This window comes from Excalfactoria chinensis, chromosome 17, assembly GCF_039878825.1.
Source record: "Excalfactoria chinensis isolate bCotChi1 chromosome 17, bCotChi1.hap2, whole genome shotgun sequence".
Lineage (NCBI taxonomy): Eukaryota > Metazoa > Chordata > Aves > Galliformes > Phasianidae > Excalfactoria > Excalfactoria chinensis.
The window spans coordinates 3,027,145-3,053,676 of record NC_092841.1 but is presented as its reverse complement, the minus strand read 5'-3'; the positions used below and the strand labels follow the sequence as shown (position 1 = coordinate 3,053,676).

General features: G+C 41.3%; 1 protein-coding gene across 1 annotated transcript in view; it reads left to right on the top strand.

The window, feature by feature from the left end:
* The window catches only part of FOXK2 (forkhead box K2), a 40,340-nt gene extending 15,108 nt beyond the window's left edge, over positions 1–25,232 (top strand). The window contains exons 2-9 of the mRNA XM_072352054.1: positions 12,274–12,468; positions 14,808–14,955; positions 15,386–15,532; positions 18,388–18,581; positions 19,404–19,579; positions 20,364–20,660; positions 20,882–21,091; positions 22,945–25,232. Of these exons, the coding sequence (XP_072208155.1) occupies positions 12,274–12,468; positions 14,808–14,955; positions 15,386–15,532; positions 18,388–18,581; positions 19,404–19,579; positions 20,364–20,660; positions 20,882–21,091; positions 22,945–23,141 (1,564 nt within the window). The 3' untranslated portion in view covers positions 23,142–25,232. The remainder of the gene's footprint in view (positions 1–12,273; positions 12,469–14,807; positions 14,956–15,385; positions 15,533–18,387; positions 18,582–19,403; positions 19,580–20,363; positions 20,661–20,881; positions 21,092–22,944) is intronic.
* The last annotated feature ends 1,300 nt before the right edge of the window (positions 25,233–26,532 follow it).

The window sequence follows — 26,532 nt, the reverse complement described above, 5'->3', positions numbered from 1 at the left end:
TCACTTGTCGTTTTACTTTAGGTAAACAGCGCTAAGTCCTGATCTGATATTTAAAGCCATTTTTTGATGAGAGCTCAGATTCACAGACTACTTCAGTTGCATCAGCTTTGTGCTGCAGGGTCTGGCCTAAGCCATGTGAGTGAGTGCTGACCCAAGCTGCAGCCTGGGCAGTGTTGGTGAGAAACAGTGAACACAACTTAAATGTACGCGTGAAAGCATTGCATCCTTGCAGTGCATTTTGTGAGATTCTGGGGACTGCAACCTCCCTGATTAGTAGTAAAAATTCATGGTGAAAGATCTGCTCACAGGTGGCATCAGGTACTTGAGAAGAAGAAGATGAAAGAAACAAAATGGTGCTCACTGTGGACACTGCAGACAGGAAGAGCAGTGCAATTGTGCTTGTACTACTGTTGGTAGTTTCCAAAGTGTTGGTATGACTGACAGTCCTCATTTTGCCCTTCAGTGCAGAAATAACTTCAGACAGGTATTTGATTACTGGTTTCTGCTGGTCTCTTTTTAAGCCTTGTGTTCAGTTTTTTCTCAGCATCTCCCGCTGTGCATTGCTGGGACTGCTGCAGGATCTGCTGCACTGGCTCAAGTGCAAACACAAATCAGTCACAATGTTAATAGCATGACAACTATTCATGATCACAAGTGAGGAAATCTTGATTACTACTAAACCTTAGGGGAAGGACAGCAGAAATGCAGAGTCCTTTCTCCCCCGATAATGGGAAAAAAAGTCTTCTGATAAATACTGAAGGAATGAAATCTTGTATAACTTATGTACTGAAGAAACTGAAGACTTTTAACTATAAATTTTCCTTAGAATGTGTAGCTTTGTTTTCAGATTCTTGCAGTGTAATCCTAAAGGGCTAGTGAAAGTAAAACCATCCTTAGCTGTGTTTCAGAGGACATGGTGTGTATATATAACTTGCTGTGTGCATAAGTTGATGTTTGCCATGTAGTCTTTGCAGCTACTTCCTTTTCAGATACTTATGTGCAACAAACTCCACATGCAATAGCTCAGACTTATTTAGGTAAATAATCCCCGTTTTAAAGTTGTGAGCTTGTCACCTGATTCTTCCTCTTAAGGTAGTTGTAGGAGAAGGAAGAATTAAAATGAAGGGATGATCCGGTGGTTTCAGCAAAGACAGGGCGCTGGGGAAAAACATGTTCTGTTCCCAGCTCTGCTGCACGCTTGCCAAAATGACTTGGCCAAGTCACAAATCTGTTTAATCTGTTTTTGAAGAATGATACAATGCTTCGTGGGCGGAGACAGAGGAGATGATGAAATTTCAGTGCTCTTTTTCTAGCACTTATTATTATCGGGAGCTGTGCCTCTCCTTTTCCAATTGATTCCATGCATTTTGAAATGGCTTGCTTCATGTCTGCAGTGCAAACACCATGATTCTCTCCCTTCCCTGCTTTCCTGCCTCCCCTGGCTGTTCCATGCCAGTGCTGTAGGTTTCCTTATGTAGACAGTTCTGGTGTGAGTGGTATTATCCCTAAACTTTGGTGTGCCGTAGGGCTGCAGAGAACACTGGGTCTAATGTGATAATGTTTATTTCTGTTCAGTGCTCCATGGTTTTGTAATGAAAATTATTACAGAAATGAAGAGCAATGTGTTTATTCAGTTGTGACTGAAACCTTGAAAGTAGTATTTATGGGAACCTAGAAACCATTATTTCTTGTACTAAAAGATTATATGTAATTATTATTACTCCAGCAACTTGTGTTCCTACTGTAGTTTCTAAGTCATGTATGTTTTTGTAGCAGTAGAAATACTCCTATGAGAGATGCTTAGGTGAAATAGTCCGTACCATTAACAGTGTCCAAATACTGACTGTTGATGAAGCTAGAGGGTCCCAAGCAAACGTATCTTCAGTTCTGTTGAAAAGCATGGAGCATGCACTCTTGCTTGCTGAGTTCTGTACTTCCCTTTATGACTAGTGGCTTCTGGAGGTTTATTTTTCGGTATAAGATAGTTGAATCTGGAACTTCTCAAAGAGCATCGTTGAAACAATTTCATAATAAAATGTTGTGGGCTTATGAAGTAAGTACAGTACAGCTTTTAAATGAAGCTGTTGTGACAGATTTCTTTACCTTTGAAGAAAAATTAAACCATGAGCTGACTTGAATTTACTGAAACACCAGAAATTGTGCTCATTTGGGCTAGGGTCATTTTCCACTGGATTAATAGCAGCAACTCCTAGCAGCGAGCACCTATAAGAGGAGGAATTGACTGGGAGAAAAATTGGTGTAAAGCAGGCAAGAGCTTTCCTGTGTGACACTGCTGAGCTGTTGCATTGCTGAATACCATGAAACCATCTCCTGAGTTAAGTGCTTATTCACGAGAGCCTGGTGTGTGCTTCTGCTCTGCCAGTCTTGGCCTGTGTTTTTCATTGCTTTATTGGATGTTGTTGGGAGGGGGTTTGTTTTTGCTTAGCTGCGTACGTGTGTGTCTGTCTGTCTACACTTAGGCTTCTTTTACATTCAGTGAATAATAGACATCCCTGGGCCTGATTTCTCCAAACAATTTCACACATCCCTTCTGTGGGATGTGCACCATGAAGTGTTGGTTCATTTTCATTCACTACAGATCACTAGCATAGGTTTTCATTTGGAGAAAATAATCCCGAGCTTCATGTTTGGGTGTTTTACACTCTCGTTCTCTGTACTGTAGTCTTTATCAGAACAGCGGCAGTAGTTAACAAATGTTCTGACACAGATTTTTGCTTAGTGTGCTCTTTTTATTTCTGCACAGGTTTCCACTTGTGTGACTGTCTGACTCCTTAAGTCACGACTGTTATTCTTACTGGATGTTACCCTTCTGCGCTTTCTTGCTGCCCCTTAAAGCATCCCACGATTTGAAAACTTGGCATGATCTTAAAGGAATGGCTGAGGAGAAATGCTTCTTGAGGAGTGTTTTCCAAAAGCAATCTGCTTGTTGTAGATCAAATAGTTTCGCTGCTTTGTGATTTTCAGGCTCTTTGGAGTCTTGATTTGTTCTGGAGTGCCTACACAAGTGATTAGGGAAAGTGCGTGTGTGCAGTTCATGCAAACATTTCTAAAGGGTCCGTGCCTTCACAGACAAAGTTTTAGGAATTGCAAATAAAAGTAGAATTGAAAACAGGTTTGAGCAAACACTGTGCAAAGTGCGGGTGGTTGAAAAACTGATCTTTGAATGCAGTAGAAAATGTTGATTTCCAATGAGATAACCTGCCTGCCAGCATCACTGAAGGGAACCATGTATTAGATGGCCCTCAGACATCTTCACGTGACTGTGAATTGTAATTAATGCCTGTAGTTTTTGAGAGGAGCCTAAAAAATTCTGTCCTTTGACCAAGCTGGCAGATTTAAGGAGGAGATTAAACAGCCCTGTGTACTCAGAACTGCAGTTGGTAGGAAGCAGTTTTTGTCACTTTTTCAATGGCTTGAGTTAGTCATGGATTTCTAGGTGAAATAAAGGACTGTTCTGCTCTTGGAAGCAGAGCTCTATCTTGAAAAGTCGGTCTAAAATAAACTTTGTTTACTTGATTCAGGAAGTCCTTTGTGTGCAGCATTGCCTCTATGAGTAGCTTGTCTTTTGGTAATGGTCAGGGGGTTCTGGCATCATTTTGCAGTATGCAATGCAGGTCTCTGATGAGGTAGTAAATGAAGTCTTTTATTGCTAAAGTAATGAATGTCTGAGTCACGAGTACTTTATTTATGATTATGCTTACGTCAAAACACATCAGGACGGCACTCGCTCACTGTACTTTCCCTTACTGTTTTAATTGTAAAGAATGGTAAAGTGCCAAGTGCTCGATGTTGAGCTTTCAGCAGCTTTGCCTGGTTTGCTGATAGTTCGTATTTAGCAACACACAACATTATTATAACTTCAGTGTTTCCCTATGAACTTTAGCATGCCCAGAAGTACCCACAGCTGAGGTGAGGTGGCAGGCAGTGCTGCAGCTCCCTGAGCTGCCTGCAGAGCTTGGAGTGGTTTTGGTTTGTCTGCCTCAGCTCAGCTCTGATTGTAAATCTTGTGAAGAATTCCTGAGCGGTATTTACTGTTGTGGTGAAAGTTTGAACTTGCATATTTGGTAATAGGAAACCATTATTAAATGCAGCTATCTGGAAGGAAGAAGGAATGAGGATTGATTTTTACTTTCCTGTTGCCAGTGTTTTGTTTCTGTTTTTTTTAAACAGGAAGCTATTGTATTATAGAGTTATGTATGCTCTGCTGGGACTCAAAATAGCCATTTGAGATTTGGCAGAGATAGAGGCACGCAGTCTTTTGGACAAATTTATTTTGTTTTTACAGTTTAAAATGAAATTTAGGGATAGAGACCACACAACCTGACTGTGCACAGGGCTTTTGTGTGCAGAAATGCTAAATACCCGAAAATGCAGTGTTTCCATAGGCGGAGTTTCTTTTGTATTCACGGGCTGGGGAGCCTCAAATTCCAGAGGCATTACATGAGCAGTTTTAATGAATTAGTGTCTGGTTTTCCTGCAGCAGATGTGACAAGCAGCTTTATAAGCTGTTTCCCATCGATCGCTGTTTTCCAGCTCTTTTGTGTCTTTCTTTTGCTTAGAGAAAAGCAGCGAAGAGCTTGGTTTCTACAGTAACTGCTGCCTACATTCTTGCCTGCAGGCCAATTTCTTTCTCAGTTCCTGCAGCCTGTGCAGGGCTACTGTATTGAATTTCTGTAGGGTTTGGGTTGTTGGCTTTCTTTTTTTTCCCTGCTCTCTGGTTGAATTGTTTTATGGTATAAGAAGAAAGCAGAACACGGTGGAGATTTGTGATTTTGAGATGCGTATTTTTAATGAATCATTGTATACTTCCATGACTGTAGGATAAGCTCAGCACTTTTGCAACTGATCAGTTCCATTATTTGTGTGTTTAGTGTCGAAAGGAAGTGGAATGCGTGACTGCTGAAACAGGAATCTTTGCAAATCTGTACTGAGTTGTATTAATGCTGGTTTTGTAGCACAGGAGGGGAGAGCAGCCTGAAGTAGCTACATTTGTTGGGGACGTGTTGATTCTTTCAGTCTTGACTCTTAAATTGCTGTGAGCATATGACAAAAATGGTATCATTTGTCACAAAGTTAACTTCCTAAACAAGAGAGAAGCGTTAAACCATTTCCAGTAAGTGATTACTCATTACTCACTCTGTTCGCTGCCAGTGGCTCAGGAATGTTCTCCTGTCATCATGGATACTCTGCTACTGTAGGGTGACGCTTTGTTGCAGCCAGACTTGTTCCAGGTCCTTCTGCAAGTGGGTTAACACCGTTCCTGGAATGATTTCCCCCCAAAAAAATTCAGACTTCTTCTGCAGTTGCTGGAACATGAGCAGGGAGGTATGGAAGTTGGGACTCCTGTTGGACAGTCAGTAATTAACAGCTCGATCGTGTTTCCAGCTTTCACTTAGAATTGGATAAAGCTGTAATGTTGGTGGGCTTGAGTTAGTGTGAGTCTGCAGCAGTATTTTATCACTTCTGGTCTTTGCTTGTGACTGTTCAGACATCTGAGTGGATAGAAAGATCAGTGATATTTTCCTCAGCACAGTTTTTCATGGAGGTTTATGGCACTGTGTGGGCAACGATGGCATGCCTGAAAGAAATGCTTGAGTGCTTGTGAAAATCAGTGCTCAAAATAAAACGTCTCATTGCTGGTTGAGATTGCTTCAGAGCCCTCACGATTTCTGTTTGTGGAGGACATGCTTTTCAGCTATTGATCTTCAGTCAGCAGAAATCAATTGCAGAGGACACAGAGAATGAAGGGAAGCACGCGTGAGGCTGTGATTCATTCCCCAGAGGAGAGAGTTGCCACTTTTTAAACAACAGTTGCTTTTCTGGGTAACCTCTAGAAGTGTCCTGACTAGTAATGACCATGCATAATTGCAGGTACATTTATGGTAAATTAACCCAATCAGGGCTTAGTTTAAATCATAGAGGTGTGTAGGAGGAGGCAGCTATACTGAGGCAACGTGTATGTGCCCATGTGCTCCTAGGAAGCAATGCTGGGTTCTTGCTGTGGTAGTTTTTCACATTGCTTTGCAGGGTGAGGTCAACTGCACACAGAAACACCTTAAAATCTTCCCTTTAAAAAAAAAAAACAACACAACAGTGGAGGACTTGTGCTTTATGTTCCTCTGCTTCAAATTTGAGAAGTGATCTTTTCCCCTGAAAGTCGGTGGGGGAAAATAGGATGTTGCTTTTTTCTATTATGACCGGGTTAGAAGAGTGTTAGAAAGGCAATGATAGTAAAGCTAACATTTGTGATGGGAGCACAAAGGCACACCCCATGTGGATGGACAAACAGCTGGAGTGCTCCCAGGTGTGGGGTGGTGGGTGGACATGGCAATCTTGTTGGTCTTTCCAACCTCAGTGATTCTGAATATAAAAAATGAGCCAGTGAAAAAGCTCCCTCTGTTCAGGACAATAGGAAAATAGTTATAATCTGATGAATGTTACACTGGATCACTCCTTTTCAGTGTACCTGTTATACCATTAGCTGCACTCTGAGCATTTTTCTTATTTTGGAAGAAAAATGACAGGAATCTTTTTGAGGAACTCGAGGAAATCCTTCGTAAAACAAACCTCAAACACATTGTTTGTGTTTCAGTACTCAAGGAAATCCTCGCTACAAGAAGTTGTGCAACACTATTTCTAATAGCATGTATTAGTACTAATAACTTACGTTCGGAATAGATGGTAAGACTGTTCTGGAAGTACTGCAATAATGACTTACAGTTCAGTTAAACAGACCAGAGTCTTAATTCACTTTCAGAATGTCTGCTTATTTGGTGTGCTTGAGGTTGAACAGTTGGAAACCTTTTGGTATAATATTTGGAAGACAAGCTAGAAAAAGTATGGGCTGAGTGAAGCAACCACCTTCTCCTTGGTAATGGAATTGCTGTTTTCCAAGTTAGCAGAAGCTGCTGCTTTCAGGTTTCCCCAAGAGGTGGAGTTGTGTTTCTTCCTAACCCACTCTTGTATGTGTTGGTTTGATCTGAGAGAGGTTCAGCTCTGCCTCCAGGGAGATGCACCTTTTCCCAAGGTACAGAGGCACAGCACACACACTTTACAGGCTGAATTTATTTGTGATTGCACTTTTAGTGCTTTTTTTCCCCCATGGTGTGTATAGCTGCATGTGTAAAGGCTCATCTTTTAAGCCTTGCTTATTTAAAAATCTGTTTAAAATAATTGTTAGTTCTAGTTTAATTCATAATTAATTACCTATTACTCTGTTGTGATGTCAATAATAAATGGAGCGGCAAATGGAGAAAAGAAATTGCAGGCTGTTCTCATGTGCTGAGATTTCCCCATTAGCAGCAGGCTGAAGCAGCTTTGATTTCCAAATGCTGCATTCCCATGGATGTTTGAATTCTGCCCAGTTTTGGTATGCTGGTGTCTTGGATTTCATTTGCAGATGTTACTTAGAACTGCACAGAGCTGGTGGTCCCTGTGTGTAGCTTTCCAACCTGGTAGAATTGGGGTCAGTGCTGTTATTCATCACTGGCCTAGGATATAGGACAGCACCAGCAGCAGTTTGCAGATAACACCAAACTGGGGGGAGCAGCTAATAGCTGGAGGGCAGAGCTGGCACTCACAGGGAGATGGGCGGACTGAAGGCTGATGGGGGACCTTGGGAAGTTCAAGAAACACAAATGTAGAATTCTGCATCTGGAGTGTGTGAAGCCTGGGAATGACTGACTGTGAAGGTCCTGGTGGGGGAGGATGTCACATGCATTCCCAGGCTGCACCCTTGTCATGATGAAGGCCAGCCTTGTACTAGGCAGTGACTGTACCCAGTTTTGAGCCTCCGGTATAAAAACCACCAACAAAAAAGACCAACTGAAGAGGCAGTGGAGGGCTGCTGAGGTGCTCAGGGAACTAGCATGTGAGAGGCTGGAGGAGCCCACTTGCCTGTGGCAGGTGGATTGCGGCTTGATGGTCCTTTACGTCCCTTTCAACCCAAGCCATGCTATGATTCTATGAAACCATTTTCTGTTACAGTGGCTCATTATAGGGGTGAATTGCCCACGTACAACCGTGGCAGGCTTCACAATTTGGTGAAACAAGGCCTAGAGAAAACTGATGTCACTTGGCAGTTAGCCCTGCTGTGAACAAATTATTGGACTAGAGGCTTTCAGAGGTCCCTTCCAAACTTGATTTCACTGCTGTTTAATGTGAACGATGTAAAAAACAGGTTTTGCCATCTGAAGTACAATGGAATCAATTGTGCATGTGGTGCTGTGTGTTGTAGTGTCTCAATGGTGACTTAAGCTTCAAAGCATACATACCTTCTACCAGGAGTGTAAATAAAGCAGTTGGTGGTGAAGATTGGTTTTACTGGAGCAATGCAGTAGGGTCAAGTAGGAGATGAGTCTTAAATAAGAAACAAGTAGGCAAGAAATAGAGAGGGTTAAGTTATAAATCTCCCTCTGTGGAAAGGAGAATGTGTATTGAAATGTGATGTCTGCATTTCCTTAGTTTGCTAATCAATGTAGGGTAGGATAAGGAGGTATGGGTAGTATCATCTTAGTGTATGTATGGTCAGAGAAAACCTAAGTTGGAGGGAAGCAGTTTAATGGTACAGGTGTTGTTAATTACTTCTGTTTCTCTGGAGATGAGCTACCCTGTTACCTGTGCTTGACACTTAAAGCATCTGAAATAAGAAATGAGCAAAATAACAGACTCTAAGATGCTGACCGGGTTCCCTTTTATGGATCTTAGTTTTCAAATGTAAAAATGTGAAGCTTTCCCTGGCACTTAGTAAACTAACAAGAGTTTGGAAACCTCTCATCTTTTTATTTTTGGGTATGTTTAAAGAACAGGGAGATGCTTGAAGTTCTTGCTGTTCAGTAGTGTTTTCAGTGTGAAAAACTTGAATGACCGTGGTGTAACTACCATGCTGAGGGAGTTATTGGTGTTGAACTTCCATAATCTATTTGAATGTAGGATCTGGAGGTACTGAGAACAGATCTGTAAGAGAGCAGCTTCTAACTGGCTTTGAAAAGGCAATTAAAAGGAAATAATTCAAAGGATACTGAGGCACTGAGTGTCATTGCAGGACTTGCATACAGGGAGGAAATGGAATTCCTGCTTCTGTCTTTTGGCTCCACAGATGAGGTAGGACATCTCCTTATTTTCAATCAGATGCTATTAGAATATAGTTAGACTTGCAGATGTATAATTAATCTTTTCCTACATTACAGACAGCGTTTCTAAAGGAACAGGAGAAACTCTTAGAGATGTGACAGAAGTGCAATTTAAACATCTTTAAACACCTGGCAATGTACGGTGTTGTTGCACTCAGTCAATAGAAGTAATGCCCAAGTCAGCAGGTCTCGGTTTTGCTGGGAGCTGTAGAGATAGTAATGGTTTTCTCATGAATAGTTAGAAATGTTTGGAGGCTGCTTATCTGTTTTCTCCCACGTCAGCTTTTCCAGTAGTTAAGCCAGAGTTGGAACTTTTGAAGCAGAGTGATTAGGACCATTAGTGGTATTGGGGTGTGATGCCTGTGCTGTGCGATGCTGGATCACAGGCTGGCTGGCTGGCCTCCTTTGTGATGCTCTGTAGGAAATACAATATATTTCTTGTAATAAACACACAAAAATATTTAAATGTGCTACTATGAATAGCTGTTTGAAATGTAGGAAATATAACAGTGGTATATCAGTGGCATATCAGTTAGGTAAGTGATTGGTGCTTTTGTTTTCATTGCTTTGATTCCTGCCCTGTGAGCTTTTTGCCATGTGACTCTTCAAACACACATCTTTCATAAGGTTTGTCTTTTAAATAATCTGTTGGTCCAGTTGTGGCTCCGTTTGGTTTCCTACTCTGAATGGTATCATCCTATGAAGGAATAGTGGGAGTTAGTTGAGTAGATGAGGGCTAGAGTGACAGTTTGAATACAGCTACACTCATTCATTCATTTATTCATTTAAAAGTGGGATGTACAGATCAGTTTCTTCTATAGCAGCCATCCTAACCATCATAAAAGAATTGTCTGCTTTTAAAAGAGTGGTTAAAATTGAGTTCAGCTTGCTTTAGGCGGTGTGTGTTTGAGCAGGTCTGTGTGTGTGCTTACTTTGGTTTGCTGTAGAATTAAAAAATATATACCCAAACCAACTTGATTCTCCTCACCTTAGGAAATGGACCTTATTTTGATTTGGAAAGTAAATGTGATGTGTTTGCATTGATGCTAATTGCTCAGAAAATCTGTTAGTTAATGTGCACTTCTTAGTCCACTTTTTGGGCTGTCTTCCAGCTATTAAAACATACTTCCATTAAAAACCTTTGCTTGAAAGTATGAGTCAGTTGGTAGATGCAGTCTTTCAATAATACATGATTCAGGTGTTGATGTTTGAAGCAAAACAGTGATCTGTGAGTGTGTTGTCTTCCTTAAAAACAGCATCCTGTGGAGCTCAGTGTGTGAAGTGCTGTACACTACAGCAGCAATGGGTTTCACTGCAGCTCCTGACTGTAAGTTCCAAGTTTGCATGGCACTGCGGATTAACCTTTGATTAGTCAGAGCTCCTGGGTTTTATTTTGTTTTCCCAAATCAGATTGATATTTGTCGCCAATATTTCTCAGCATCTCATTTTTATTAGCACAACAGCTGAGACCTCTCTCAATTGCTGCTAAAACAGAACAGGCAGAAAACGCGTTCAGCCAGGGAAAGCCCTGTAGTGAGCTGGAGGTACTAAAAAAGCAGAATTTGGTCCACTCAACTTTCTTGCTGTATTGCATCTGCATTTTTTTGGCATGGATTCTGTTCCTGATTTAGCACATTGAGCGTGCTTCAGAAATAGGTCGTCTGTTAAATCCGGACAGAGCCCATACTGAGAAGTAAGGCGGAAAGAAAGGGGAGGTCATCATCACTGCTCGCTTCTTTTCCTGTTGCTTGAATGTAAACTGCAGGGGAGAAAAGAATCTCTACAACGTGTGTGTGCGTCAGAAGAGATGTAGTAAAAGGCAAATGCTTTCTTAGCTTTATAAATATGCTTTAAGAAATTGAATATGAGAATTGATGCTTTCAGTGCTACTGCATAGCTCAGCCTTCCTTCCAGTTCTCACATAATATTCATGTTTAGTACAATTCCTTCAAAGCAGTGATGCCATTTGTTTACACTGTGCTGCTTGTGTTCATAGCTGCGTCCCACAGATGTGTTCCAGTATGCTGCTTTCCATTCTTTTAAAACCAGATCTACACAGAATCGTTTAAAAAACTATTCTATTTTCAAGCTTTGTTTCTAAGTAATCCAGCATGTGAAAGTTCACTTCTTGGTCTGGAAGAGGTGTGTAAATATGGTTGGGGCTTAATGCTGAGTGCAGTTTGCCAGCTTAATTAAAAGAGAGGAGATAGCAAAGTCACTTGAACGGATTCTTTGTAGATCCTTTTGTTGAGAGAAAATGAAGTTTCTTGTTAACTCGGTCTGTTTAGTTCTGAGAAGTTATAAATAGCCTGTTCTGTGTAATTGGGTTAACTTCTGAATACCTGTATGGGAAGATGGGGGGATAGAAGGAAAATGTTCACACATGCAGTAATTGTACTTCATTTTCCAACTGTTTAAAAAAAAAAAAGCCAACAACTTGCACATCATTAATTTACTGCCAGATTATAACCAGTCTTTTAAATGAGGGGTACAGAAGTTGGTCATTAATGTAAATGGGAAGTTTATTGAAATTGGCTCTTAAATTCAGCTTTACCAAAACGTGCCTGAATGTGGTAGTGCAGCAGCCATGCAGCCTGCAGATGGTGGCCTTAAAACTGGTAGGTGTTTGATTTAATATGTGTATTAGGAGAGAATGGAGAGAGCTTCTAGCTGGAGCGGTCCATGAAGCTGATTAGGCCTCAGGTCTGCATATCTTCATGCTCCTGATGAGTTCTGCTTGTCATGGACATGCTTGCTCACTTTCAGGAGCTCTTGTTTGATATCAGGACGTAATGGCTTTTTGTCTTCAAGTGATGCTTTTTTAGGGGTAGTTGCAAGGTTAGGATGAACCTCAGGAAGTGCAGAGGCTACATGTGAAGTGCTCTTGTTAGAAATAATTGCTTTTGCTTAGATCTTTCCAAATTCTGAACTTACTTGTGGATCTTTTTCTGGTCACACTGATCTTTATGTGCTCAGTAAAATGAAAGTGGTTACAAGTAATTGTGCAAGATAGTGTACCTTTGTATTTCTAGATGTGGTGGTATGTGTAAATTATGCAGAAAAAAACACCCTCTTACACTGTGTAAACAAGTGACTTACATGTTTGTTTTTCATTTTTCAGCTGTACTTTCAGGTTTCCCAGCACAAACATAAAGATAACATTCACTGCTCTGTCCAATGAGAAGAGAGAAAAACAGGAGGCCCCGGAGTCCCCAGTGAAGCCTGTGCAACCCCAGATCTCTCCCTTAACGATAAACATTCCAGACAACATGGCTCACCTGATCAGCCCTCTCCCTTCTCCCACAGGAACTATCAGGTATTTAAACCCTGCAGATGGAATACAGGGCAAAAAACCTGGTTACAGAATTCAGGCGATTGTCCAATTTGGTTTCATTATTTGGCCTCCAATTATTGTGGTGAAGCTTCAGTTCTGCTGCAGTTCTGCTACCTGTAAAAACAGTTGCATCAGCAGCGCTGGTACTTAAATGTAATTTCTTAGATGTGTAACGGTTTGCTCTGGATAGTAATATTCTTACAAGACAGGAGCAGATGTTTTACTTGTTTTCCAGGTGACTCTGGTGGTTTTTATGTACTTTTGGTTATTGTTAGTGTGGAAAATAGATTGATTTCTAATTCTGAAAGATGATTTTTCATTGACCAATCATTACTGAAAGTAAGCAAAGCACCTAAACTGAAATACAACGTGACAAGTTTAGTGTAGGGAGGTTAACTCAGGTTTTTTACTCACTGTGCTGCTCATTTGTTAATTATCGTCATTGTGTGACTCTTCATTTGGGACCAAAATAATGAAACAAACAGCAGCTGTCCTCACAAGCTGACAAAATTAGAAGAAATTAGAAAATTCTGGAGCAAAAACTTCATTTAAAGTCACTGAAAGTTGCTTTTGAAAACCATGTGTGTGCTCCATGCTTCCTGCAGGCTTCACTTGGACGATGGACTATGAATGGTTTTTAAAAACATACTTGCTGTTAATGAGATTTGAATGTAAGGATAATCGATTTCATTCCCATTTGCCAAGACCTAGATCTCAGTGCTGTAGTGTTTGATAAGGTCTATACAGATGGTGGAAGTAGATTTTGACTTGTCTGTATAACAGGTTTGTTTTCTGATTAAAATTCAGGGAAAATATTTTTTGCTTATGAAAGGATAGAGCAACTCATAAATATTTCAGATAATACCATGTGCCTCACTGCAGTCTTTGCCTCACTATGAATTTTGCCATTCTCTTCAGGGCTCTCATGCACCTGTTGGATGCACTTTGTTACAGGAAAAAAAAAAAGATGACAGTTTTGAGTCTATTTTGAGAGCAGAGCTTGACAGTTTCTCTTCCAGTCATCCTGTTTTGGACAGGACTTGTAAGCTTGCTTTGTATGTACCCATATGTGTTGCTTTGTCAATATATGCTGAAGTGAGCTCAGTAGAAGAATGCTGTCAGTTATCTGTGAAAACACAGAACAGCAGTGACCTATATTAAAAAAAATAATAATAAAAATGGTTAGATATTTTATTCTGATCGAGGATTCTTCTGTGCAGTGCTTCAGAAATGCAGTCTTCCTTGTATGGTGTATTGTTGGCAGGTAAATAATGGTTGGTGCTGGATTTCTGAGATTGTCTTTGCAGATAAGGCTGCGCCAGTCTTTACTGTCGTAATTTTTAGTTAAATTTTGGAACTGCTGGGGACTCTGCTGAAATGAGTTACAATTGCTGAGAAGTGCGTGCCCTTAAGGAGAGCTGCCAGAGTTTTGGTTTTACTTGGAGAAGGAGACAGACATCGCTCCGTGACTTTGTCTTTCCTGTTGGCAAAATGAAGCTGTGGAAAGAAAACCATTTTTGTGTGGCTGTAGTTCATGTGGGCTCACAGGGCAGGAGAGCAGCCTTTGGGAGAGGTGCTCCAATTTTAGCTCTGCTTTCCTGTGATGATAGCAAAGCGTGAGGTGTCAGAGGGTGTCACTTCTTCCCTTCCGTTGGTACTTTCACTTTTTGACACTGTATTTGCTCTGCTGATGTAATATGGAGTACAGTCAGACAAGTCAGTGCTAATGCTTCCTGCTCATAGCATACATCACTTTTATATATATATATATGTGTGTGTGTGTGTGGATGGACACGCTTGCAAATGTTTAAAATAATGTTTTAGATTTTAATGAGTATCAAAACATTTTTTTTTGCACTGCTGCTTTTTATATTTTCCCATGTGCAGAAATACTGCACAGAAAAAGATCTTTCTGAGTAGACAAAATACAAGCATATGGCAGAGATTTCAGGCAAGATGTGTGTCTTGTTTCAAATGAGTGTCTTAAAACGTGTGGTTGCTTATGTAGTTAAAATGGACTTCTGTGTAGGCAAATCTCACACAAATACAGTACAACCTAATAAATCAGTTAATCCTTTTTCCTTTGAGGAGGAAAGCCTGAGCTTCATCTGACAGGTTTCTTCCTGCAGTGATTTTAATGCTTATGGATGAGTTAGAAGGGCTTGGAAAATAGGTTTTATAATGGAAATACTGACAGACCCTTAAGTGTGGTCTAGAAGCGCTGATAGTGGGCTTTTCTGCAATAAGAGCTTTTTGATTAAATATAATGTGGTGATATACTGTATAACAAAATAGTAGGATCTTCTTTTTATGCTCAACAGTGCTGCAAATTCCTGCCCATCTAGCCCCCGTGGTGCAGGCTCTTCAGGGTACAAAATGAGTCGTGTCATACCATCTGACCTACATTTAATGGCTGACAATTCTCAGTCAGAAAATGACAAGGAAGCATCGGGTGGAGACAGCCCAAAGGTAAGCTCTGTTTGAAATAAAACCTATACATTGAGTTAGCAGTGAACGCAGTACTTCTGAAATATTGTTAGCTACAGTTTATGCATTAAATCATAGCCCAACATTTCAGACTTGAAAACTAATTGTTAATTCTTTGTGATGAGACACGGTGTTTATTTTAATGCTCCCATCCCCCCCCTTCACCTTCAGAGAGGGTCTGTGTGTGTGTGTGAATCTGTTTGTAGGCATTCTTTGGTGTTGTTTGTTTCTCCAGGTGCTCTTTAGCTTACAATGTGCAAAACAGAAGAGCGAGATTGTCTTAATCTTTCTGTTTGAATGTTCTGGTTGTCCAGAAGTGCTTATGGCATTTGTTGTTTTGTAACTGAGTTCACAGAGGGATGTGGGTGTTTTTACATTTTTACTGATGTGGAATTTTCTTTTTCTTCTGCAGGACGACTCTAAGCCACCTTACTCCTATGCACAGTTAATAGTACAAGCAATTACAATGGCACCTGATAAGCAGCTTACACTAAATGGAATCTATACGCACATAACTAAAAATTATCCGTACTACAGGACAGCAGACAAGGGCTGGCAGGTAAGCTTGATTTCTAGAAGGTTCTTTTAGCTGGGAGTAGTGCTGGCTGTATACTTGGTCCCAAGTCAGTTGGTGAGCCCAATGGCCCTCTGTAAATATGACTTCTCAAATCAGTGTTGGTTAAAATTTATCTTGTTCTGATTGACATCTCCAACAAAGTAGGCAGTTTACATTATTTTATGTTTGAAGCATTGCTCTATTTATGGAATAGTATTCTCTAAAGCTCTGGCAGTGACACAGACTTTTGGGGAAGAAAAGCGTAGCTAGAACTGTAGATTTAAGTATGTGTACTGTCTGGGAATGCAGTTTTGTTCTGTAACTTAGCACAGCGTAAACATGCATATTGTTACATTGGGATAGAATTGAGATAGCTCATGTTCTGGGTTCGGGTTCATTTGGGCATTTGGAATGTTGACCATACAATACAGGGAAGGAGTGAGTATGTATTATGTGTTGTTACCTTGTGCTGCATGCCCGATGCACTTCTGCAGCACTCCCTTTGTGAAGTTGGTTGTTTCTGTTCTGAGTTCAACCAAACCCTGTAGAATTAATTTCTGCTTTCTTTTCATTTTCCAAGAGACGAGCCTCAGCATTTGCCAGGATGACTAACAGAGTATGAATCAGTCTGGCACAGTCTTTCCAGATACACATAAGGGTTCAATGCCTTTGCTGCTGTTTTTAGTGTCAGTGAAGGACAGAAGAGCACAATTAGCAGGACTAGCAAGTCTGCATATGTAGCATTCAGGCTGCACTGTCGATCATGAAGGATCAGTTTCTCAGTGCTGCTCTTAGCACAGTCATGATCTACACCAGAGGCGTGCTCTGAACTTCTTTGCAGGGAAATAAAATCTGGGGAGGCTGAATGAGGGTAAAAGTGAGGAAGCGTATCTGCTTGCTGTACTTGTAGGAGACCAAAGAGCACACACCTTCTCAGTAGAGGAATAGATTTTAAATATGAATTACATGTTAATTTGTCATTGGGCCTACATGAAAGCTGAATCACTCTTAGGAGAATTCCAGGGTTAATGGGGAATGTCACTTCTATAGGGTTTTTGTAATGCTTTGGCTAGTAAAGGACTTTGCTCTTACTGTGACTGGGAAGGACCTGTAAGATTTTTTTTCCCTGTCTTGAGTGATCAGTGAGGAATTCTGGTTGCAGAAATACTGACAGATATGGTTCAGCAATAGGGGTCTGCTTATAAAATGATGGCGTGCTTTTTGCTTCCTGTTCTGAAATCACTGTCTCTGTATTTGATGCTTCCTTATGTGAGCAAGCCTCATGTAGTCACTCACACACATACGCTATAACACGCAGAATTCTGTCTTAGGACAAAAATACTTCCCTGAACCAAGGTAATGGACACAACAAAGCAGACATGTTCCAGAATGAATAGTTAGCACCTGTTTCTACTGAAAACAAAAAGCATCTGAAAATGAGATGCTGTTAAGTCACTGATCACATGAACAGTGCTGGAACACTGACGGGCAGCTCATGTGTAACAGCTCTGCTAGCTTTTAGTTATCAGGTATTGGATGATAGTTAAGGTGACACATCTGATTGATGCCTTGAATAATATTTGAGGCTACATTATAGTATTACTCAAACCAGGCAGTACATCCATGTATATAATGTCCAGATCCTATCTCTTAATTAGCAGCACTGCGGTATTTATATCCCTTATTACATAAAATTCATTCTGTTGAGGACTCCTCTTTGTGAACTTATTTTAGCAGGTGCTTTTGGATCTACTTTTTTGTTCCAGCATATGGAGAAATAGATACAATTTATAAACATGTTCTTGGCATCTTCTCAGTTCTTTTTCAATTTTTGGCAGAGGAAAAGATTTTCTGGTTTCATCAGTTTGTATTTAGAGAACCATACGTGGTTATCAATCATTTGTTTAGGTTTTCCAGACTTATCCCCAGGGTCACGAATGCAGACATTTAAGCTGGATTTATGTTTGATTTTGGAAATTTTAGGGAGCTTTTATTAATGTGAAGCTTTTTTTCTCCATTTTCTCTGTGTTCTCTCACAAGTTTTTCAGTGCTTATTGTTGCACTTTACTTTCTTGTTATCCAGTGACAATATTTAGAAGGATTTGGGGTTTATATTGGGGGGAAAAAAAAGAAGAAAAAAAAGGCTGTGCACAAAGGCAGGCAGAGACAGACACAGACTTTGGAGCGTTATGAGTTTTCTGCATCTCTTTGATCAAGGTTGTGTGAGTTATAACACAAACACAGCCACGTGAGGGTAAGGTAACGTGCAAACCAGGCTGGAGTAGCAGGGATCCCACTGAGGAGCTGTGTGAGGACCCACTGCCATTTGTTGTGCTGGCCATGCTGAGTCCTTGGCTGCTGTGCTGAGACAGGCTGGACTGTGGGTGAACTTCCAACAATCTCACTCTATTTGGAACTTGTGAAATTTAACCTTTTCCTTCTGTATTTGGAACAGCAACAAAGTGTAATCATGTAAGATCAGTATCAGCACATTCTTTCTTTTGCTGGCCCTCATGCAGTCTGATATCCTTGACACCTGGGGAAGGGTGGTATGTGAGGACACGAGGGCTGCTATTTTTTTTTCTTACACTGCATTATGCTCAAATACTTGTAGTGTTCTAACTGTTAAAGTCACCGTGTATCACATTAACATATTGGTTTTTAATTGTTGGGAAAGACTTGAAAAATGCGAGAGTCCTTTCAGGTTTATGGCACTGCTTTGGCAGTGTCTGACTCCTGTTGAAGTATGGAATTAAGAAACTGAACCCCGAGTCTCCTGTAGTACACATTGCTGCAGTAGGCCACATTCTGACTTGGAAAAGTTATATGAATTCTACATATTTTTTTATGTTCCATAGAATTCAATACGTCACAATCTCTCTCTGAATCGTTATTTCATCAAAGTACCACGTTCCCAGGAAGAACCAGGCAAAGGCTCATTCTGGAGGATAGACCCTGCCTCTGAAAGCAAATTAATAGAGCAGGCTTTTAGGAAAAGGCGGCCTAGGGGAGTACCTTGCTTTAGAACCCCTCTGGGACCACTCTCTTCTAGGTAAGGAAAAACAGATGAACGAAAAGACTATGGCTGTTGTTTAACCTTCAGGCTGATACAGACTTGATAGTTTTGGATACAGTCACAAGTTCAGTAATTTAATTAAATCCAGGCTCAGTGTTTGGATTCTGTATGATAAACTTTGCTAGGAGGCTGCCCCATACACTAGGTTTGTTTTTATTGCTTGTATTAAAGAACTGACTCTGTATGCCTAACTAACTGTCAGATGTTAACGTAAGCAAGCCTTGCTGTACTTTTGTTGTGTTGTTTTCTTCTTTACAGAATTGTGATTTTAATTTCTAACTGCCATCTATAGAATTCTAAAACAGTTTCCAAAGCAAATAACCAAATACCAGCTACTGTTATATCGAACTTAGAAATTACAAGTATGCTTTTTAATTGGATAATGTTCGAGCAGAATTTGTGGTGGGGAAACACATGGCTTGTAATTCCCTTTGTAAAGCTATGATCTTTTTGGTGGTGCACATTTGTTTCTTTTTGAGTTGCCCTTTAGTCCAATACGTTTACATCCTTCTCCACCAAAAGAAACGTTTGTATTTCACAGATGGTTTTAGGGAGTCTCCCTAGGAAGGCATCCAGCCGCTTCCATTCCATTAACTGCACCTGAAGTTTGCTTATAAATTCTGTTCTTGTTTAACAGAAGCTTTTTCAAAACTGCTCTGGGTTGTAACTGTACTTGCCAGAAGGCACAAGTGCCCTCCTGTGGGCAGTGTGTGTTACACTCTCTATAGAGGAAGGTCGCTGTCTTTCGCAGTTCAGAAGTTAAAACACATCAGCTGCTACTTTCGTTTTTGAATACAGAAGTGCCCCAGCCTCTCCTAATCACTCTGGAGTGCTGTCTGCACACTCCAGTGGAGTCCAGACCCCAGAGAGTCTGTCCAGGGAAGGATCTCCAGTCCCAATGGAACCTGAGCCTAGTGCTATCCAGCCAAAACTAGCGGTAATACAAGAAGCACGATTTGCACAGAGTGCCCCAGGTGAGGATCCTGAAATAAGCATTTGGGGGTTGGAGGTGGGAGAGGGTTAGCATGTCAGTGTTACCAGGGCTTTGCATAGAAACAAAAAGAAATGACAAAGCAGTAAATATTTAATGTCTTAACATTTAGAGCAAACACTGAGTAACACACACACATTCCAGGTAAATGCTGTTTGCAGACCCACAGGTGATGTTATCTGTGGGTTCCGGAACCCTTGATTGATGCTGCACATAGGAAAGAATTACAAGGCTAAGGAGACAAGGCACAAGTGTTCCTTTAAAAAAACAAAAAACAAGAGGGGAAGGGGAGATGGAATAAGGATTGGTTGTTTAATTACCTTAGCTGATGCACTTTGCCATCCATCTTCTCAGTGATATTCCTGCAAACGTAGCAGTAACTGTTCCCTGACAAAGCAAACAGCCCTCAGCAGAGACCAGCCTGGGAAGCTGGGAGTTGTTCCTCTGTGGCCACGCAGCACGGAAGCACACAGTAGTTCCCATATGAGGAAGGAGTTTCACTGAATGAAGATCAAACATAGCTGTGGTAGCTGCAGGGCTGCGGTGGTGGGTGGAGCTCTTGCCCAGATGGTGTGCAGCTGTAACTGAGCTGAGAGGTGCTTACCTGGAATGTGTGGGTTGGAGGAGGTGTGTGAGCAATCATGTCTGCTTTTGTCAGTGAAGGAGGCTGATAATTCTCTTGAGGCTTTAGCAGTAAGTTTAATAGAACGATGGGTTTAAGTGAAATAACTCAGCAGCCTGATTTTTTTTAATCTCTTCCTTGCTAGGATCACCTCTATCTAGCCAACCAGTTCTAATTACTGTACAACGGCAGCTACCACAAACTATCAAACCCGTCACCTACACTGTTGCAACTCCTGTGACGACATCAACATCCCAGCAGCCTGTAGTTCAGACAGTTCATGTTGTTCACCAGATACCAGCTGTGTCTGTCACAAATGTGACTGGATTAGCACCAGCAAACACTTACACTGTAGCTGGACAGGCAGTAGTCACGCAAGCTGCAATGGTTACCCAGCCCAAGGTAGAACCTCAAGAGAATGGAGACCACAAGGAAGTAAAAGGTGAGAACCTGTGGGTCGGTTGCTCTGGTAGGTTATTATTCAGAAATTATTTCTGTGCTAAAACCGAGGATTTGCATTGTAATTCCTCACATAGTTTGGAGCTTGTAATATAACAGAATGCATCTTCACTGAGGGCTGACATAGGAAATGTGATTTTTTTTTTTTAAATTTTTTTTAATGCTTTCTTGTTTTTCACTGATGCTTCCTCATCTGTTTTTCAGTGAAAGTGGAGCCTATACCTGCTATTAGTCATGCTACAATTGGAGCTGCTAGTCGTATCATTCAGACATCTCAGACTACACCTTTACAGACAGTCACTATAGTGCAACAGGCACCTCTAGGTCAACACCAGCTACCAATAAAAACTGTAACGCAAAACGGAACGCACATAGTACCTATCACCACTGCAATACAGGGCCAGGGCAATGCTGGTGAGTATTGTGCTGCTCTTTATGTATGAAAGCCTCCGAGTGCTGAATTTTTTCTCGTATGTTCTCTTGTATTTTGTAGCTGTACTGAAAACATAACTTGTACCAAAAAAATTGATTACAGCCTTGTGTGAGATTGTTCTCTCTCTTGGTAAGAGCATGTGTTTTCATTGATGATTACCTGAGAGCCTGATATTTGCTCCATAGTCACTATAGGGATGTGCCAGTGATGACAGCCCATCCTCTCTCGTCATTAGGAGCTGGACTCAATGGTCTTTATGGGTCCCTTCCAACTCTGCATATTCTGTGATTGAACCCGCTGGCTTTTTGCACTGTTACTTTTTTCTTCTATTTTTATTCAGCTTGTACAAAAGCAGGGCACTTGAATTGATGAGGTTTCCATATGATTTTGGGGTTCTTCTGTCTGCATGCAGTCTTTCCCATCTCAGACTCAGCAGTCTGTGAGCAGTGGTACTTGTTCACAGTTTTCATTATTCCGGCTTTGTTGTAATTTACAGAGACGTTCAGCTTTGGATTGGTTTGCAGATATATGTAGTTTGTTTCAACAGTTTCACTTTTATATGTATCCTCTCATAAATTGCACTTCTGGAAATTGATAGAAGGTAGCCCCGAACTCTTCATTACGTGTATTTTGGTAAAATTGGAGCGAATTATTGGTTTTGTATCCTTTTTACTTCCATCTCTATCATCAGCTCTCCTGCTGAAGTGCAGTACTCTTAGGTCAGTGTTCTGTCTGCTTCTGCTTCATTTCAGCACAGGTCAAGCAGAGGGAATTACTGTCAGACTAAGTAACACAAATCTTTTTTAATCAGAGTTGAGCCAAGAGTCACATGAAGTATTTCCCAAAGAGTTTGCTCTGCAGGTACACACCGGGTACAGAACAGTTTGGTTATTTGCAGTGGTGATTCCAGGTACTCACAGGGATAGTTTGCTAAGAACAAATTAGTTCAGCAGATGTGAATTACTTAAGCACTTGATGTTCGAGCTCCACTAACGGAATTCTGTGGTATTCTCAGTAAAGCTGTGATGCCAGAGACAGGGAGTCTGTGTGTAAAAAGCAGGTCAGCAGATGTTTAGATAAGCTTTCATGAAATGCAGTGAACAAGTAAATACGTATTTGGTATCTTGTATTATTTGCAAAGACATTTGAATAGTCAGATGAATAAAATCAAAATTGAGAATCAGACTATTAACATCTAGAGGGAAGGAGTCCTTGGATGTGTCAGAAGACTGCAGGGGCTGTGCTTGCTTGTAGTGACTGGTATGCTGTTGTTTCCCTGTAACGACAAGTGTGGCAATCTGCTACAGCATGATTTAAACACGTTTCTGTTGTCTGATTTATTTGTTCACTTGACTTTAATCAGTAGTAATTTCCTAAGCCTTCGTGTTAAACCACTTTTCTTTTCTTTACATTGGGAGTATTTATCAGAGAGGAAGTGATGCTTGAGTTATCTGCATCTCCTGGCTGCGTGCTCTGTATTGCTTTTGTTTAATAACTCATGGCCAGCAATGAATGGGACCTGGCAGTGTGTTCTCCTTCCTGGCCAAGCGATGAACTGTGTGTAGACAGGGTCTGCAGATCCTCCTGCAGGGGGGATGTAAATTCCCTTCTCAGTTCTGTCACAGATATCTCAGAGACTGGCTTTGAATCGTTTTATCTCTGAGTGATTTACAACAACATCCTTCGGGTTTGTGTGAAGGTCAAATGGTCAGAGCTGAATCTCACCTGGGCTGACCGATCCCCTGCTGTAGTGCAGTATTTGGATGGAAATGCACGTTTGCATTCATCTGTCTGAATAAGGATTTGGTGCTGAAGTTCTGTTCTCTCTTTGCAGCTGCTGCAAGTCCTTTGCATATGTTAGCAACCCACGCGTCCGCATCAGCATCGCTTCCAACAAAGCGCCAGAACGGAGACCAGTCGGAACAGCAGGAACTGAAACGTATCAAAACAGAGGATGGGGAGAGCATAGTGATAGCTGTTAACGTGGACACCCCGCCTGTGGCAGTGAGCGATAAAGGCAGCCAGAACTAGAAACTTAGAGTTTGCTTTCTTTCTTTCTTTCTTTCTTTCCTTTTTTTTTAAAAAAACAAAACAAAACAAAAAAAACAACAACAAACTCCGTGGTGCCAAAAGGAGACACTTATAAAATATAACACCTAAAATCTTGGAACATGTTCTCACGCAGTGGGGAAAGGGGCCCTGTGATCAGACTTCAACGTTCAGCACTGAAAAACAAACCAACACAGGTGGCCTTAAAACTTGGTAACTTAAAGTCAAACTGCAAAACATGTTGTTCCAGAGGCTGTGACCCCGCTCCTCCCTGCCCCTATGAACTGTGTACGCTGAGAAGTACAGAGCTGGGGAGGGCTGCAGCTTTAAAATAATCTTTATCAGATTCTTTTAAGGACTGAGCATCTCAGTGTAACGGCAGCATGATAAGCGCTTAGTGTGAACTGGTTTCAGACGATTGTATATTCCTCAAAGGGAACAGAGGCAAGGAGCCATTTCCTACATCTTGGCAGCTAGCCTTTCATAACGACCTACCCGATGCAGTTGTTGGTAGATATGCAGTATTTTGTTGTTCACATGTGGAATTAGAAATTTTTGAGGTGTATTTTCATTTCTTTGCAAAACGATGGGGTCTTTGACATTTCAAATCACTCCATTTCTACTCCGGAAACTTTGGAATCACACAATACTTTTCATGTGAAATTTTGTTTGGTAAAAAAAACAAAACAACAAACAAACACAAACTGAATGTAGGGTTTTTTTAACCGATGGAATGATTTACTTTTTGTCTGTCCTCTTAAAAGTTCAGATAAAGCTACTTTATTACATCTGCAAATTTTCATATTTTAGCAGTTGCCTGATAAATTTAATCAAATTTTATTACCATGTGTAGTGATCAAATGCTTCTTTGGGCTTGCATGTAACTGATTAGAAATTACGATGTAAATGAGCCGTTAACTGACGTAAAGAACTGCTATGAATTTGACCAGAGCTGCACTTATCTGTTTCTCTCTCTGCTACCTTTTGCTGTTTGTTACTTTGTGTTGACTTTGACTGTCCCTGGCATATTTTTCCAGTCTAAAGTAAAACGAGAGTCTCGCTTAATATTGTGTATGTTTAAGATAACAGACTGTTCTTCATTTAGAAAAGATGAAATTCTTTATCACGAGTCCTTTTAAAAAGAGAGTTAAAATTATCTTGTCAGAGGTATATTCGATATTTTTAAGCTTAAGCACCCATCTGTAGGAGTTAATCTGCCCAGTTTTCTCCGTAACACTTTAGATGTCATCCACTGACCCGGGGGTCTCCATGCACAGTAGCTGTTGTGGTTTTCTAACAGTGGCTACAGTATGATTACAATAAAAAAGACTGAAGTGTGTGTTCTGCAGTTGAACGTTTTCAGGCGCAGTGGCAATTTCTCACTTGAATTGTGGTAACAGATTCCACTTTACAGTAAAAACAAAACGCCATCTGAGCGTAAGGCTGCTGTTCAGTCTTCAGTTCACATCACGTCCCATTTCTGCACGCAGCACGGTGAGTGAGAGCCGGCGTGGTCTGAACCCGATCCCTGTCACTTTCTGTAATAACGATGCTTTATTTATATCTCCTTTTCCGCTACGAAAGGAGCCGAACTGTGTTTTTCTCGACGGACTGAACAGTTTGGAGTGGTTCATTGAGGCAGCTTGTGGAACTATTTACCTAAAGACCAAATACCAGAAAGCTGTACGAGTTCTGTGTTCATCCGCAAAACGGGGACTGTTACAGCGCTGTCTCTGCAGACAAAACCCATTAAAAACCTACTGAAAAAACCAACAACAGAACTCGACGCCAGCCGAGTTTATAGCAGGCATTTAAAAAACAGCATAACCTGAAACAAACCCATTTCTGTAAAACTGCGAGATTTTCTTTAGAGGTTTTAAAAATAAAAAAAAAAGTAAAGTTTTAACGTACTTTTTTTAAGCAAAAGAAATCCCGGTACCGGTAATTTAATTTGGTGTGGAATTGAATTGATTAGAACGTGGTTTATTTTCAGAAGTGAGAACCTGTTCCCGGCTGGGGCTAGGTGAATCATACATAGTGTATCAGATTTTTTTAAATAAAAGTAAATTTTATTCAGCCAATTAACCAAGTGGAAATGACTCCGCAGCTGTTTGAAATGCGTGCAGCTGCTGGCCGTGCTGAGGGCGCGCAGTCTGGACTTGCTGAGCGCAGGGATGTGTGGATGTGCTTTGGGCCCTGTTTTGTAGCGCTGCCTGTTGCACACGTTGGTGTGTGTGTGGGGTTTGCAGCTTTGCAAACAAAGCCTTCAGTAAAGCTGCGCAGTGTGAGGATGCGGCTGTATAATGATGTGCTTCTGGTGATGCTGACAGTGCTCCTATGGGATCGTCTCACCTGTTTGTGCTGTGCAGGTTCCTCTGTGACGTGGCACTAAGCCGGGTAGTGGGGCTGTTCCAGCAGTGTTGTGCCCTGCTGTGTATGGAGCTCTGTGCTTCCCAACCCACAGGCTGAATGGCCCAGCTGTCACACTGCTGCGCTTGAGCTGATGCTGCTGACCTTTCTGAAATGGCTCTTGGACTCCTGCAGTCGATGTGGCTTTTTGTCTTTTGCAAACAGAAAATTCCTTGAGATGGTTCTTGCTGACGGAGATTTGACATCTCTGGGATTGATGTCACCTGTCCTGTTAAGGTTTATGTTTTGCAGTGCGTGGTGTGATTTTCTTTTGTGCTCCTGGGCAGCCAGTTTGGTGTTCTTTCTGCTGCAAGCTCGTGTGTAGTCCTTGAAAATGGCTGAGTGTAAGCAAGCAACATGCAGTGTTCTTATTGGAACTCAAGGACAACTTAGGAAAAAGACAAGAAAAAAAAAAAAAGCTTAATTTTCGTTAGAGCTGCCCTGATTTTCATTGCCTGCCGTTGGGTTTGCTGCGAGGTGTAAAAATTCAGCAATTTGATCTAATTTTCATCGTGTCCGGATGTTTTCCTCCCTTTTAAAAACTGATTCAGAAATCTGACATAGAAGACCCAACCACGCATTTAATTCCACTGACAGATGTGTTTATCTGCACTGCCAGCACATTGTGTCCTTGCATGACGTGGCTCCCAGCTTTCCCACCAGCCTTGTTTCTGTGTTGTGGCCCCTGCTTGCAGCAGCAGCAATGTGGGGATGGGGAAGGAGGCGGCACCCGGGCTGCTGCTGTCTTTGCCTTTGGGCGTGACAGCTCTGTCCTTGTGCTGGACATCGTGGTGGGGCTGTAGGGTGTTTCATACTGCAAAGCAACGCTGAGTCTTCTATAAGCCAGAGGGCTGTGGATGGGCTGGAATGAAAGGCTGCTTCTGGTCTGTGTGTTGTCTCAGTTGGGAGCTGCTGCACCGCCTCCTCGCCCACCCTGCCGTTATCTCAGCGTGTGAAGCATAAC